At 34.7% G+C, this 15,830-nt stretch overlaps 1 protein-coding gene across 4 annotated transcripts; it reads right to left on the bottom strand.

Annotated features, from left to right (window-relative positions):
- Positions 1–5,239: 5,239 nt before the first annotated feature.
- LOC111399029 (pyruvate kinase, cytosolic isozyme) lies at positions 5,240–9,902 on the bottom strand. 4 transcript variants are annotated; one of them, XM_023026232.1, is made up of 4 exons: positions 9,780–9,902; positions 8,812–9,121; positions 6,581–7,042; positions 5,240–6,371 (listed from the first exon to the last, which is right to left on the bottom strand). In XM_023026232.1, the coding sequence occupies exons 2-4, from the start codon at positions 9,067–9,069 to the stop codon at positions 5,559–5,561; spliced, it is 1,533 nt and encodes a 510-aa protein (XP_022882000.1). In that variant the 5' UTR covers positions 9,070–9,121; positions 9,780–9,902; the 3' UTR covers positions 5,240–5,558. The 4 variants fall into 4 exon arrangements, with proteins under 4 accessions (XP_022882000.1, XP_022882024.1, XP_022882008.1 ...); XM_023026256.1 differs by having other exon boundaries at positions 8,812–9,117; positions 9,780–9,881; XM_023026240.1 differs by having other exon boundaries at positions 9,706–9,873.
- Positions 9,903–15,830: the final 5,928 nt, after the last annotated feature.

The following is a 15,830-nucleotide window of genomic DNA, read 5'->3' as shown; positions in this document are numbered from 1 at the left end:
CGTGTTTCTGCATATGAAAATTACGATAGCATACATCCGGATGTCCATTCAAAATTTCTAGGATGTACATTTTTCCTATAAGCAATGATGTTCTACAAGGTGTCCTGCCAATGATACTTCCTTTGTTGGCAACAAAGTAATTAAACACCATTAACTCTCCAAAATTTGTGTCAAAATCATCCATATATAACAACTCATCATCACTCGATTCTTCATCAATGGACTCATCGGCATGCACATTATCATCCACATTTGATTCACTAGGCATACTGTGAACAAAATATAACTAAAATAATTATCATAAGTCATATCAACCACCATTAATTCAATAAAATAAGCAATCAAGCATTTAAAAAGTAAGGACAAATTAACATCAGTTCTCCAACCAACAACATCACAGTGTTTGTAAATGAAAATAGTACAACATCACCACAAAATGGAAAAAAAAAGTACTTCAAGCTTCGAGTTTAACATGGTACTTCAACATAAAAACAATCACATATTAAAACAACAGTCAGATCAAAGTAGTTCCAAGATAGGTCATCTCCTTGTTTCTGACATCTTCACAAATGACACCCTGAAATAAGGATCCTTGAAAGCCTTTATTGCTTTCATGTAAACCTCATTGGACACCCCTTCCATATTGTTTAAAATGTCCAAGCAAGTAACATTTGAATAAGGATCTGGACTACTAACTTCACTATCTGATTGACAACTAGCTTTTCCTTGGATCTTTGCAAGCTTCTCTTTTAGATAAAGTGTTCTAATTTTAGTTTCTTCATTCCTCAAACTAACTGTAGATGACCACTGTGCTATACATGCCTCGACTTTATCACTTTTACTGACCTTAGGTTCCTTACGTCGTCGTTCACTCGATGTACCAATTTCATTACGTCGACGAGTATTTGAAACCACATTGACTTCATCATCGTTTTCCGCAGTCACATGTACTCCTCTATTCAAAAAATCATCTTCTAGCTACCTTTCTTCCTCTGATGTGTTTGGAAGTTGGGTGGAGGCACTACCTAATCCTCCAGTAGCTATAGTCCCGCTGAACATCTCTCCAAGAGTGTGGTAGTGCTTACATCCTTCCCTTTTGAACAACTTGTAATCTGACTTGTTAATCTAACATTGAAAAAAGAAGCCACATTGTTAGAGTGTTCAAAAAAAAAACAATGTAAAATTGATAAGATAAAAAATAAGGACGAACATATTCTTTCATAAATATATGTACCGTATAAAAGTGTTGCCAAACTTCCTCTGCAGCATTAACTTTGTTGGTATTTGGATCCCATGTAACACCTGTATATCCCAAAAGTTCAGAGAATGTGTGATGAATCTTACGCAAGCGATTCCACTTTCCTTTTAATCTATATATGTTGTAATCCATTTTTGTTGAAGCTATCATGGTTTCATTGATCCTACCCCATTCATCTCTTGTGAATGTAGAACATTGCAATGCATTTGATTTCACTTTCTCGTAACGAATTTCAATAAAAGCTTGTTCATTCTCGTCCGACCATGACATTTGTTCCTTATTCCGAACTCTGTGACCACCCACGTTGAAGCTATATTCATATACATTAAATTATCATCAAATATATAAGACCTTCCATAGGCGATTTGAGGATATATTAATGTATTTAATTATAGTTACACACCACCAAATGCTCAAAAGCATACCTAACACATGTACCCATAATTATAAGGATCAACACATTGCCAAACATCATTTTAACTTACAAATTCAAGAATCTTTGCAATGAAGTTACTACCAACAGATACCAAGTTGGAAAAGTAATCAGAAGTATGGTTTTGGCCAACTTACCAAAACACTGTACATTGATTTGAATTTATAGGAGTACAATGTAACAGAATAACCAAAGCAAGAGAAAATGTAGGAGCTAACATAGCTCACAGATGTACATGTTAGTCTACTAAATCATCCCTTAAACTCTGAGAAATTTGCGTCTGTTATGTTAACGGGTTGGTGTTAAATCCAGGTCTGAAAAGATGCAGGAAAAGCTTCAGGTTAAGGTGGCTTAATTATCTGAGGCCTAATATTAAATACGATGAATTTTCTGATGAGGAAGATAGAATAATCTGCACACTATATGCAGCCATTGGAAGCAGGTATACTTATACAAGCAAGTCAGATTACATTTTCTGGCTTTCCCCACAGTTTTTGAGTATTTCTTGATAATATCATGAAGAAAAGAGGGATACAAATGCAAAAATTTGAAATTGTTGAAGAAACATATTTTACAAGATTCTGACAGTTTCATGTGTGCATGCCATTTTAGATCTTCAACTAATGCTAAGTCTCACTCTTGTTCATGTGTAGGCAAGGGGATTTCTCTAACATAACAGACATAAATCATCCGCTGGAATTCTAGAAAGGTTCAAAATTTCTCTATTTATCTTTGTTTCTTAATAAATTGAATGGACACTAAAAGACATAAATATGTACACATAGAAAAAGATTCATCCCATAAACTCTCGAGAAATCCCCAATCTGTACCCACAAGGGATCAAGAATAATACATATCCGAAAACACATACGTATTGAAAATAAATTTCGTCACAGAATTGAAGAGATGCAAGTCCACAACAAACACAAACACATTCAACCAGTCTCATTGAAATCAGTTGTCAAAAAAAAAAAAAAAAAAAAAAAAAAAAAAAAAAGAAAATTGGTCCTTCAATTGATATTATCAATAATTATTCACATAATTATTGACTTGGGATGACCTAAATTGGTCATCAATATTCAAATTAGTCTCTAAATTTTCAATAAAATCATTTATCTTATAAGGTTTGTTGGATTAATTTGTCAAGAAAAAAGGTTGACGGCCAATTTGCTACAATACCCATAAGTTGAGGACTTCTAAATTAATTTGCTACAAATAAAACTTTCCTCCAATTGATGCTATTTATGTTATAAAAAAAAATTAAAAAAAAAAAAAAAAAAAAAAAAAAAAAATCAAAAGGCAACAATCCCTGATAATGAAAAACCCAAAATGACCAACATCACAATTGCTCCCACTCATTCAATTTAATTACAAACTTCTTTCAAGACTTGAAAGCAATTTCACGTTTATGCACACATTTGGCTACAATTAACATTTATTTTTGAGCAACATAGAATACACTAGCCGAGATCTACCCCTCACAGCTTCCAAAATTGGATATTAAACTCAGAATAAATAGATGAAAACAAATACACATAGATGGTGGAAGCTCATATTCTGTGGGTGTAAAACGGTCTCTCACGTCGTGGCAACAACAATCAGTAGGAGAAATTAGTTTATAATCATCGCTACCCACGTCAATTTTTCAATTGTAAAGAAACATTTCAACGAAATATATAGCAACAGGAGCTGAAAATTAAGCAATGAAGACGTATAATTCATTGAAAAATGGAAGAAATGCAAATGGAATTGATGAAATTCTTACAGAAATTTACACCTCTTCAGGCAATAAACCGATCGATCTGAGGAGCCGAACCGAGGAGAATAGAAAATCGTCGGAGTTGAAGACTTCACTGAGGCTAGTGGAGGCACAGAGAAAACCCTACAGACAGAGAGGCGATAAGTGTTACGGCAATGAGAGTGTGAGAGAGAGATACGGGTTGGTTTAAGATTTGGGTTGTTTCCCGTGTTTTCCAATCAAATCGTGTTTTCTACAGAAAACACTCAAAACGTCATTTTTGACGATTTGAGTTTTTAGCGCAATTTTTTTTTTTCAAAACTTCATTTTCGAAAACGTGAAAGAAAACACGTTTTCATCATTTTGGAAAATCGAAAACAGAAAATGGCTCGAAAACAACAAAGAGAACGGACCCTTAACTTCTAGAGAAATTGAGAACAAGAATTCACCTTTTTTCCGTCTATGGAGTAGCTTCATGAATTTTGTACATATCCAGTATAATTTTCAACAACCACAATCCCGAAAAGAGAATTTTACGACGTTGTTTTAAATAGAGAGGGTATGGTGTACCAATTATATTTATTTACTTTTTCGTAGATGAGGGCCACTTTGTAAAATAAATGTAATGTATTTATCAAACTTATTATTTAACTAGTGTGTACTTATTATGTGAAGGATTCCAGCTCAACGCATTTAGAGTGAGATTTTGAGAAGAGTTACTCTTTGAGAACACAATGTTAATTACATTTTTCAGGGAATCCACAACTTTTCAATTATACATATCATCAACATTCATTAAAATTTATTAAAAATCTTATTTTAATTTGCACTGAATAAAGACTTTCTTAATTAAGAAAGGCCATTGCTTAGCCTCCATTTGAGTAATTTATAAATGGTTTATAAAGAGGAATAATAGTTGATTCCTTGGTATAATGGTTGTGGCGTGGTGCGGGCAGTGGTAGTGGCAGAGGCGCACCGGTGAGGATGTAGAGGTGTTGGTTGGTGGACCAGTGTTGCGGTGGCAGGGAGGGTGAGCCGTGGGAGTGGAAGGTGAAAAATATTCTTTTATTTAAATTATTTTCTTCTCTTTTTTATTTTTATGAAGACAAATCGAACTCGCAGAAGTTGAAATGAGGGAAAATGGAAAGGCATTTTTAAACTTTCTTCGGAGTGAAATTAGGAATTGAGTAACGGAGGATTCGTTGGAAGCCATATATTTGGATGGATGTAACCAATTTATCAAAGCTTGGAAACACGAACGTTAAAAAAGAAGTTAAAGACGAAAGTATAAAGATTTAAAAAGTTAGGAACATGTTGTGATGTTCTAAAAGATAATCTAAATGAAGTTCGGTCGAAATTAGTAGCATAGTAATTTATTGCATAAAAGGACTTGATATATATATATTAAAATAATAATAAAAAATTTAGTATATGAATTCAGAGACAGATCAAGATTTTTGATATACAATACCCAAATATCAAGTGATATTTGTGACAAATCAACTTACTACAAAAGCAAACAAATAATCTGACTTATCTTAAAATCACTAATGCAAAAGAATAAAGCCACGTGTATACTCTTTTTATACATCATTGTGCACATCATCCGAGTTGACAACGTGTGAATGATCGAAAACCTTTTTTTTTTTTAAAAAAAAGAAAAGAAAAGAAAAGTAAAGAAAAACTGTTAAATCGGAGCTTGACATGTGACAGAGTGCACACAAAGCTGTATACTAAGATGTACATGAAGCATTGTTGAATGCAGAAACACAGATGAAGAAATGCCATCAACTTAAAAACATGATAAACATCTCAGTCGAATAGTTGGCGAAACTGCATTATAAAACTGAGGATCAGTTCACAAGTTTCAATTCATTTTTATTTTCTTCTACGGACACTTGACATGTAACTTGAAAATTAAGCTGCACTCAAAAGGAAGCTTGTCATTCCAGTTTCAGGCCACAAAATATTCTTAAAAACATCGACTGAAGGTCACAAAGGACATAAAATGCTCAACCTGAGATCCAGAATCAAGGCTTATCAAGTATATCATCACCCTTGTTACCAAATTTAAGCAAAATCAAAACATAATGCAAAACAGAAGTGTTAAAGAGTGTCACACGCCAAGTTCACTTAACAATGCATATCTTGATAACAGATGCAGCTCCAATTCGATGAAGCGCCACAACAGCATCGCCCAGCTTGCACAGCCCTTTCTTAGTGGCTGATTTCAGGGCAGCTTCCAAAATTTCTTCAGTTGATTCTGTATCAGTTGCTTTTGCAGATCCTTCAGCAAGAAGGGGAATCAATCCTCTGTATATCAGGCTATGCCTTGCTGGTGTTTCATCACTGACAGCCCAATCGAATGAATCTGTGGTAAGAACTGGAACGACAACTGATAAAATTGGGACTGCTGGCCTATATTTTGCAACTAACTTCGCTGTAGTCCCACCACGAGTCATCACTACAATGAGTTTTGCTCTAGCCTTGTTTGCAGTGCGCACAGCTGATGAGGCCAGAGACTCCAATGGGCTCATTGGGAGTGGGGTAGACCTAATCATCTCCTTGAAGATCGCCCCATAGTCCAGTGAAGACTCTGCTTCAATACAGATTTTAGCCATAACTTTTACAGCAAGCTCAGGATAAGCCCCAGCAGCACTCTCCCCACTCAGCATAACACAATCAGTACCATCCAGAACGGCGTTAGCTACATCGGTTGCCTCAGCGCGAGTGGGTCTTGGAGACTTAATCATGGACTCAAGCATCTGTGTGGCCGTTACAACAGGCTTGCCTACAAGATTACACTTGTATATCATCATTTTCTGTGCCAGGAAAATCTTTTCAACTGGAATTTCCATTCCAAGATCACCGCGTGCAACCATGAATGAGTCCGTCTCACGAAGGATTTCATCAAAGTTAATCACTCCCTCTTGATTTTCAACCTTCAAATAGATTCCAACAATCAATAAATAAATAAGAAAACTTATGAGGAATACCCATTTTTATCACTTGCCAAAATCCACTTTGAAGAAAAATAAAGAGGAACAAGAATATATATGGTAGATGGATGCAAAATAACCAATGGCCATGATACGCTAGTCTTTTCTTCCCTTCCTCTAATCATTAAAAATAAAAATAAAAATTTACATACCTTCGACATTAACTGTATACGCTTGGCATGAGGACCAAGAACCTTACGCACATTAACCAGGTCAGAGCCCTTGCGCACGAATGAGAGCGCAATCATATCAATGTTATTAGGAACACCCCATTGGAGGATATCTTCTTTGTCCTTCTCTGTAAGCGTGGGAAGATCCACCACCACACCAGGTAAATTCACATTTTTTCTCTCCCCTAGCATAGCAGTATTTTCACAACGGCATCTCACAGTTCCAGAAGCTGGATCGCATGACAAAACAGAAAGGGTGATAGTACCATCAGCACAGAGAATAGCATTTCCAGGCTTCAAGTCGACAGCCAACTTCTGGTAGCTCATTGAGATTGTTTGTTCATCCCCTTTAATGCTGTAATCAGTAGTTACAGTAATTTCCTGGCCTTCTTTGAGTTGAATAGGTTTTCCATCCTTCAAGAAACCAGTTCGAATCTCAGGCCCCTGCATAAGAAATGACAAACAACATTATGGTTCAGCTCCAAGCAGTAACAAGAAGTTGAAAATGACAGTTTGCAGTGTTATTTAGGGATAGAAGCAATTAAATCAACGAGACTAAGATCAAATCCAAAATTAGATATCTATCATTCATAAACATGGTATAGAAGGAACATAAATAACCAAGTACAAATACATGCAAGTAGAAAATGGTCAGGCAGTTGGTTAAGCTTATGTTTGGTTCATGTTTATAAACTATTTACAAACACTCAAGCCACTTTTTTATCCAAACATTTTGAGGGATAAACAAGTACTAACCATGTATCCATCACTCATTTCTCATTATGAGCTAAGCGGAAATGGAATATTATAATGAATGAGAATAGGTCAAGGTGAAACCTACATGGAATGTTCTTTTGACTTTCTATCCGAGGTTTTGTTTCATATCTTAACCTCTCTATTAAATTTCCCTTCGGTTTGCTGGATTTTAAGTGACCGCAACCCACAAAACTGCAGCCAGTGAAGAGAATTAAAGCAAAGGAAAAGAACAAAATGGTTTTGGGTATGAATTCAGTAAAACAAAGGGCAAAAAGTGACCAAAAGAATTATCAGATGAATAAAAGAGGAGCTCCAAAGCAGGGCCAGGAAACCAAGCAAGAGAGCTTAATGAATAACCAGCTACATAAAGTGGAATGAAATTGCTCCTTAAATATAAAGTTCAATTTAGTTTATGCCCCAAGTGGACAGAATCACAATGATTCTCTTAAACATTTCTGAAGTTCAGCTGTATTTAATTTTGGTATTATCTTCGATAAAATCTTTACCTAGACAAAAAAGGAGGAAAAAAGACTTCAAAAAATTAAGAGCCTGTTTGAGCATTATTTTTTGCCCAAAATGCATTTTGGGATGGTATTTCGATGGAGAATGTGTGGTTAAAAAATAAGAATTTTTTTTAATTGCGTGCAATATTATTTTATTGAAGATCGTGTGGTTGAAAATAATAGAGGGACAAATGTATTTTTGGAAATAATGGGGACCAAACAAGGCCTAAAAGGGCAAGAAAGGATTACAATCAGATTCTACAAGGTTTTGTTTTCCCTGACAACCATTTTCATAGCTGAGAACTAAACAGCATGTCTCCTAATATCATTTCTACAACTGAAATGGCATGACTAGAAAATATTCATCCTATATAGTGGCTGGCAGTGATAACATCACCAACATAACGGCAACAGAAACCTAATTCTCTGTGAATGTCAAAATCATCATACTCTTTTTCTTAATCCAAGACTGAAACCCTTTAATGTAGCTCAAATCTCAACCCAACATCTTTGCTCGATTACTAAACAAGGTGATGCGTACCCTTCATGGACACTGTTACTTACCTCTCACTTTCCACCCTGACAAAACACAGGCTATAGATTATATACATCTTTGATGATCTTTTCCTTTAGACATTCAGACTTGAATAAGAAACAGAAAAATAGCTAAATAAATACTTCATCTTGTATAATATAATACCTGACAACATCTCCAGCAATAAAATAATTTTGAATACTTGATTTCATAATTGGAAATTCAAATCATCAAAAAGTTCATTTATACTAGGGGCCTAGTAAATAAAAATCAAAATAAATATTCATATGCAACTAACATAAGAACTTAGAAATGTTCTGTGCAGATAAATCAAGTTCAACTCAAAGCACAGAATTCTACATAGTGAACAACAAATGAATATTCGAGTAAATAAAACTTAATACACAAAACGGGCAGACCTTGGTATCAAGCATTACAGCACAAAGAATTTGAGTGTTCTGCATAGCAATCCTTAGATTGTCCAGAGTCTCCTGATGGTACTCATGGGTCCCATGTGAAAAGTTGAACCTGGCAACATTCATTCCAGCTCTAAGGAGCTTCTCTAGCATTGGCACTGACCTGGACGCTGGCCCCAAAGTGCACACAATTTTTGTCTTGGGGACACGGCCATCACTTGGAATACCCTTCAAAATTCCCTCAATGTCTATGTTTGCCATTTTCAATTCCCAGTCTTTCTAAAGGCACGCAGAATTCAGTCCAGTAAACTACCTATCAGTAAAAGAGCAACCCCATATAAGCAACATAAAGATCAAAACAATTTAATACAAATACAACCAACATAACAAAAGGTAAACTGGAAATGGAAATGGAAATGGAGATTCAAAGAAAATTATAAAGTCATGCATGAATCCTACTAAAATCTATATATTCATTGACGTATTCTTTTCGTTTTGGGGCCATCTTGTTGAGTATAAGATTTAATAAAAGTTTAAACCCTTTTACATAATGAAATTATCGTGCCCAAATTGACTTAGCAACAAATTCCACCAAGCTCCAAAAAAGAAAGTAGAACTGTACAAAAATAAATTTTGAAGAAAGATCTGATGTTTTCACAAGTAAAAATTTTGCTGCATTTACTTCATATTATCAACAGAAATCTAAAATCACAAGATTCACAACATGGGTGGTTCATAAGAAATCAGTTTTCGTACACAAATGAAATAAACGAGGACTTACCAAAAAATACAATTATATCAACAAACTAAAAGCACAGAAATTAAATCGACATAATTTTCAGATCCAGAACCACCAAAAAATCGTTTCACAAAAACAAAATAAGAAATCACCAATACCAGATAGAAAATAGCATTTAGCGTTTGTGTTGAGGAAAACTTATCAAAAAACATAAACAAATAATTGCGCTCACCACAGAAGAGTGTGAAGTAGAAGAAGAAGGAGCCGCCCACAGATGTTCTTTCCTCTGTTTAAGATTCAAGTTCGCACACTATAAATATTTAATTACAGCGTGCGGTAAAAGACAATACTGCGGACGTTGATAGTTTTAAAAACCTTTGAACAAATTGGAGAGGGTTAAATTCACGTATAGTCATCCAACTTGATATTTAGTGTGGTTATAGTCATTCAATTTTATTTTATTTTATTTTATAATGATCCCTCAACTTTATACTTAGTATCAATATGCCATCCAACTTGGATTTATTCCAGAATGACTTCCCAATTTTATATAATGTTTCAGTTTCCCAATTTTATATAACGTTTCATTATAACTACCCAACTTCTTTTCATTCTTTTCACCAATTTTAAAAATGTGTAAAATGGTAATTTTGCATTATATATTTTTAAAAAATAATATAAAAAATTATTTTAGAAAAATGAACTGAAATAAAACTGATTTAAAAATAGTTACTTAAAAAATGAAATAAATTAAAAATTGTTTAAAAAATATTCCTTAAAAATAAAATAAAAAATTATTTAAAATCGGGGTGACTATGATAACACCAAATATAAAGCTAGCAGGTCATTGATGGATTTATCCCAATTAGAGAATATACTTACGGCTTTTTTGGTGAATATTTAACTGGAAAGTAAATAAGTAAAATTTAGCCTATCACAAAAAAAAAATAAAAAATAATAATAATAATAATAAAGGATGCTACAAGTTATTCTATTAATTAAAATTTAAAACAAGTTTGATTGTAAAGATGAAATTTATATGGAAAGAAAATAAATTTAGGCAATTTAATTGCCTAGAAATTATTTACATGGAAATTATCAATTAAATATATTTGATTAATTTTATTTTCAACCTAAAATATGTTATACTTATTTATTAGTAGATAAATGAGAGGGATGGAGTATATGAAATAAAAAAAGAGAGTGGATTATGTAGAAAATAAAAATTTACTCTCCTTGAAAAAAATATTTTCCTTGTTTTCAAGGAAAATATGGTCACGCGATCAAAAGTAAAAAATATTTTCACAAAAAATATCAATCAAACAGCACAAAAGTAAGATTTTGAGTGGAAAAATGATATTTTTCATAAAAATATTGTCAATCAAACGCACTTTAAGTTACTTTCTTTCCACTTTTTCATTTATTTTGAATTACATATAAGAGCAACTTTTGAAATAAGTGTCGAGTTTTCTAGGCAGTCACTGAAAATTTACTAATATTTTAATTGGGTTACTGAAATAGATTGTCTCGATTGTAGTATTCTGACATATTTTGTCAACCGTCATAATGCACATTGACGAAAATTACTTAATTGTGAGTCATATTTGTAACTAATTTTTCAAATAATTGATAAGTAGTGCCCTAAAAAATAAAATAGCAAAATTGAAGATTACAGTAGCATCACTAAATTAAAGGTTTATTAACACAAAAACGTCATTATATTTGAAATTTATTGTGCTAAATGTCCCCACCTTTCATTTTCTTGCGTTTTCACCCCTATATATACCTTTATTGTGGAAATAATCAAGTCCATCCATTTTCTCAATAACAATGTGTGAAATGAAAAATATACATTCCTATTTAAATAAAGGAAATTAGCACAAAACGTCCATGTAGACATAAAAAATAAAATAAAATAAAGAAAATGACCGGATTGATTTAAATCACTAGTCCAATTAAATCTTAAGTCTATTAAAATCCATAAAACCCAAGGGTCAATACCACATTTTAAATAAAAAAATAAACAAACAAATAAATAAAATCATAATTACTCAATTATCCCTTTTAATTAAATATAATTGAGTGACTACCAAAATTAGCACAAATTTTCTCCTATAAATAGGACCAATGGTCTACAAGAAGAAGAGGAGAGAAAGCTTGCAAGAAGAAGCGAAAGCAGAAAATGCAACCACGAAGTGTTGAAGAAATTTCAAAGTCGGAGGAAGAGAAGAAATTCTCTCGAATCTAAACTTGGTGAACCCCAAGAAAATCAAAATCTTCTTCGAATCAAACAGGTTCATGCCAAGTCCAAGAAGATCAAAGTCTTCTTCAAATCAAATCAAATTCAAATCCAAGTCCAAACCTCAAAATTCAAGTTCCGAACAAATCAAGTCTCAACAAATCAATTTTTCAACAAATTCTCGAAGACCAGGATTCAAACCACGTGGCCCTTCGTCTTCAAATATTCAAATCATTAATTAGAGGATTTTTGTAATTTTGCAATCACAATAAGGTGTTGTTTATTAAAATACAATTTGTAAAGATTTCTGTATCTTAATACATGAAATTTCGTCGTACAAATTTTTTGGCACACTCAGTGGGACCTTCTTATCCTTTCATCTTTTGATCTCAAAATTTTCAAATTTCAACTACTACATCTGCAATGGCAGGCGAAAAGGCAAAACAAACTATGACTCATCTTGAAGAGACACTTGCCGAACTCTTTTCACGTGATCAGGGTCCAAACAAAAACTGGGAAAACTCAACTGGTCACACCACTGAAGGTAAAATGAAAATTGCCTTCAAGAAGCCAAACTCTCATTCGACAGAAAAGACCATGAGTTCAGCGAAAAGTTCTCGTTCGGGCTCCATCTCCAGCGGTAGATCCTTGTCTGGATCACCTCATGCCATTTCTCAACAAAAGTATGAAGATGATGCCTCATCAGAAGAATCATTTAAGCCAGTGATGGTCACAGAAGCGGCATCGGGCTCAGATGACCGAATTCAACAAATGGCCTTAGCTATTGAAAAACTAACAAAGTCGTTGGAAGACAAAGATGCACAGATTGCTGCACTCATACACAGGCTAAAGTCGCAAAATTTACCGACTAAAGAAGATCAGGAAAATTCAGGATCTTTCAAGGCCAAAGAGTTAGAAGTCCAAGAGCGCCAACAAAAGCAAGATATGCACGATCGGACAGTTGTTCAAAACGTGTTGTGTGACACCACTCAACTCTCCGTTGGCTCTCTATCCATCCAACAACTTCAACATATGATTGCAGACACCATTCGTGCCTAGTATGGTGGTTCATTGCAATCTTCACTAGTGTATGCCAAGCCCTAGAGTCGTTGAATCGACGAAATAAAGATGCCACTCGATTATCAACCTCTAAAATTTCAGTGTTTTGATGGAAATGACAACCCAAAGCAACATGTTGCTCATTTTATTGAGACGTGTAACAACGCAGGTACTTAATGACACTATGGTGAAGCAGTTCGTACGTTCCCTCAAAGGTTTTGTATTTGAATGGTACACGGACTACCGGCAAGGTCAATTGATAGTTGGGATCATCTCGAGTGAGAGTTCCTAACACACTTCTACAGCACTCGAAGAACTGTGAGCCTTCCAGAACTTGCTCGAACAAAGCAGAGCAAGGAAGAGCCTGTTGTAGAGTACACTGAATGTTGGAGAAACCTCGTGCTTCATTGCAAAGAATGAATAAGCGAAGCATCTTCCATCGACATGTGTACAAGGCATGCATTGGGATTACTCTATAATCTCGAATCAAATATGCCTCACTCATTGGAAGAATTGGCGATACATGTTCATGACCTAGAGCTCCAAATTGCAAGGCATGGGAGTTACTTACCAAGTGATCCACGTGGCAAGAAATATCATAACAAGGAAATAAAGAAGGATGTCAAAGCAGGTAAATCCAAAGAGACTATGTCGATTTCTATTTTCCCTGCAAAGATAGCCTTCCAGGGGTCGAGCTCAAACCTAAAATCGAAGTCAGAGTTCAAACCTAACAAATGGCAAATCCAAAGCAGAGGTTATGTGACTCTAAAAGGACTTGAAGGAAAGAAGTACCCATTCTCAGATTCTGAAATTTTTGGAATTTTGGATCAGCTCCTTGAACAGAAGATAATCAAACTTTCAGTACCAAAAAGACCCGAGGAAGCTGGTAAGATCGATAATCCTAAATACTGTAAATTTCACAGAATCATTAGCTACCCAATGAAAAAATACTTCGTCTTGAAAGATCTTATTGTTCGTCTGGACAAAGAAAATAAGATCAAATTTGAAACTGAAGAAAATCCAACAGCCACCTGCTCGATGGTTTCATTTGGATTATTTGATCCAATTCTCATTACAGAGAAGAAACAAACATTTTCTGATGTACACGATGCCTGTAAATCCTCAGTTGTGGAGTTTGGACCTCAACTTCCAGAAGGAGCCATCCCAGTGAAGTTTGAAGTGGACGGAGAAATCACTATCAGTTACATCTATCCGGGGATGGATGGACCGAGCGCACCCAATTGTCCAACCTTTTATGAAATTATGACAGCTGACTTGGATATTTGGGATTCTGACTTAGAACCTGAAGATGAGATCGATGATGGCTGGTCTACCTTCATAAACAAGAAGGAGAAATACCGAATGCCAAATAAAACAGATAAAATATTACTTTCTACGTCTCTTACAGGAACAGAGCTGGAGGAATTGGGTACAAAGATGCAACCCAATAAAGATCAGGGGGCATGGACCCTTATGAAAAGACGTTGTCTAAAGGCTCCACGACTCCCAAATTCTAGTGTTCATGATAAGAAATCAAGACCAAGGAACAACCAAAGAAGAAGGTCCAAAGCCAAATCAAGAAGATTCACTAAATCGATGGGGGTAGAAGCTGCTTCATGCGTTCCTCCCAGACTGTCAACCTTAGGTGATTATTTTCCCAAGGGATTCTTTGACAATGAATGGTTTACCTCCAATGTCATCAATGTGGAGAAGAAAAATGAGATGAAAAATACATCCGAACAGACTTCAAAACAAAAGAAAACTATCTCATGGCTCAATAATATTCCTGCCAATACGAGTCTAGCAAAGTCTCTTAGTCTTTCTTTCGATGATCGAACGGTTTTGGTCACAGCGTTAATCGATCCGGAAGAATATGAAGGCAAAGTCTTAGAACATATTAGATCCGCAACTCGAAAAGATTGTATGATCACCATAACATTCAATGATGAAGATTTACAGTTGGGTTCTCGTCTTCATAATAGGCCACTATATGACAACGGTTATATCCAAGGATACAAGATAAATCTTATAATGATTGATTAGGGATCTGCTGTGAATATTATGCCGGTCAAAACAATGAAGAAGGTTGGAATTAATGTTGGTGATCTATCCAAAAGCAAAATCATGATTCAAGGATTCAATCAGGAAGGTCAGCGAGCCATTGGCATGATTCGCTTGAAGCTGCAAATAGAAGAGTTAATCTCCTCAGCTCTCTTCCATGTCATTGATACTAAAACATCATAGGAGTTACTCCTTGGATGTGTTTGGCTACATAATCCTTCAAATTGAAGTAGAAGTCAACAAACTTATTGAAGATGGATTCATACGTGAAGTAAAATACCTAAAATGGATCGCGAATATTGTCCCTGTCAAAAAGAAGAGCGGGCAATTAAAAATTTGCGTTAACTTTCGAGATTTGAAACAAGCATGTCCGAAAAATAATTTTTCACTTCCAATAATAGAGTTGATGGTGGATGTAACTATCGAGTATAAAGTCTTATCTTTCATGGGCGGATTTTCTGGACACAACTAGATACGGATGAACCCGAAAGACGAGGCGCTCACATCATTTCGTATCCCTAAAGGCATATATTGTTACAAAGTTATGCCTTTTGAATTGAAAAATACGAGGCAACTGACCAGAGGGCAATGCAGAAGATTTTCGATGACATGCTGCATAAGAAGATATTATACTATATGGATGATTATTTACAAGATTTACGGGATATTTTCAAAAGACTTCGAAAATATCAACTGAAGATGAATCCTTTGAAATGTACATTTGGCGTCACCTCTGGAAAATTTCTCGACTTCGTTGTTTGATGTTGAGGCATTGAAATAGATCAATCAAAAATTGACGTCATAATCAACATGCCAGAACCAAAAAATGTACGTGAGTTGAAAAGTTTTTAGAAAAAACTTGCATACATTCAAAGATTTATCTCTAACCTTACCGGACGCTGTCATCCATTCAACAAATTGGTG

Source organism: Olea europaea, chromosome 1 (genome assembly GCF_002742605.1).
Source record: "Olea europaea var. sylvestris chromosome 1, O_europaea_v1, whole genome shotgun sequence".
Lineage (NCBI taxonomy): Eukaryota > Viridiplantae > Streptophyta > Magnoliopsida > Lamiales > Oleaceae > Olea > Olea europaea.
The sequence above is the reverse complement of the archived record's forward strand: the minus strand, read 5'-3'. Positions and strand labels throughout refer to the sequence as shown.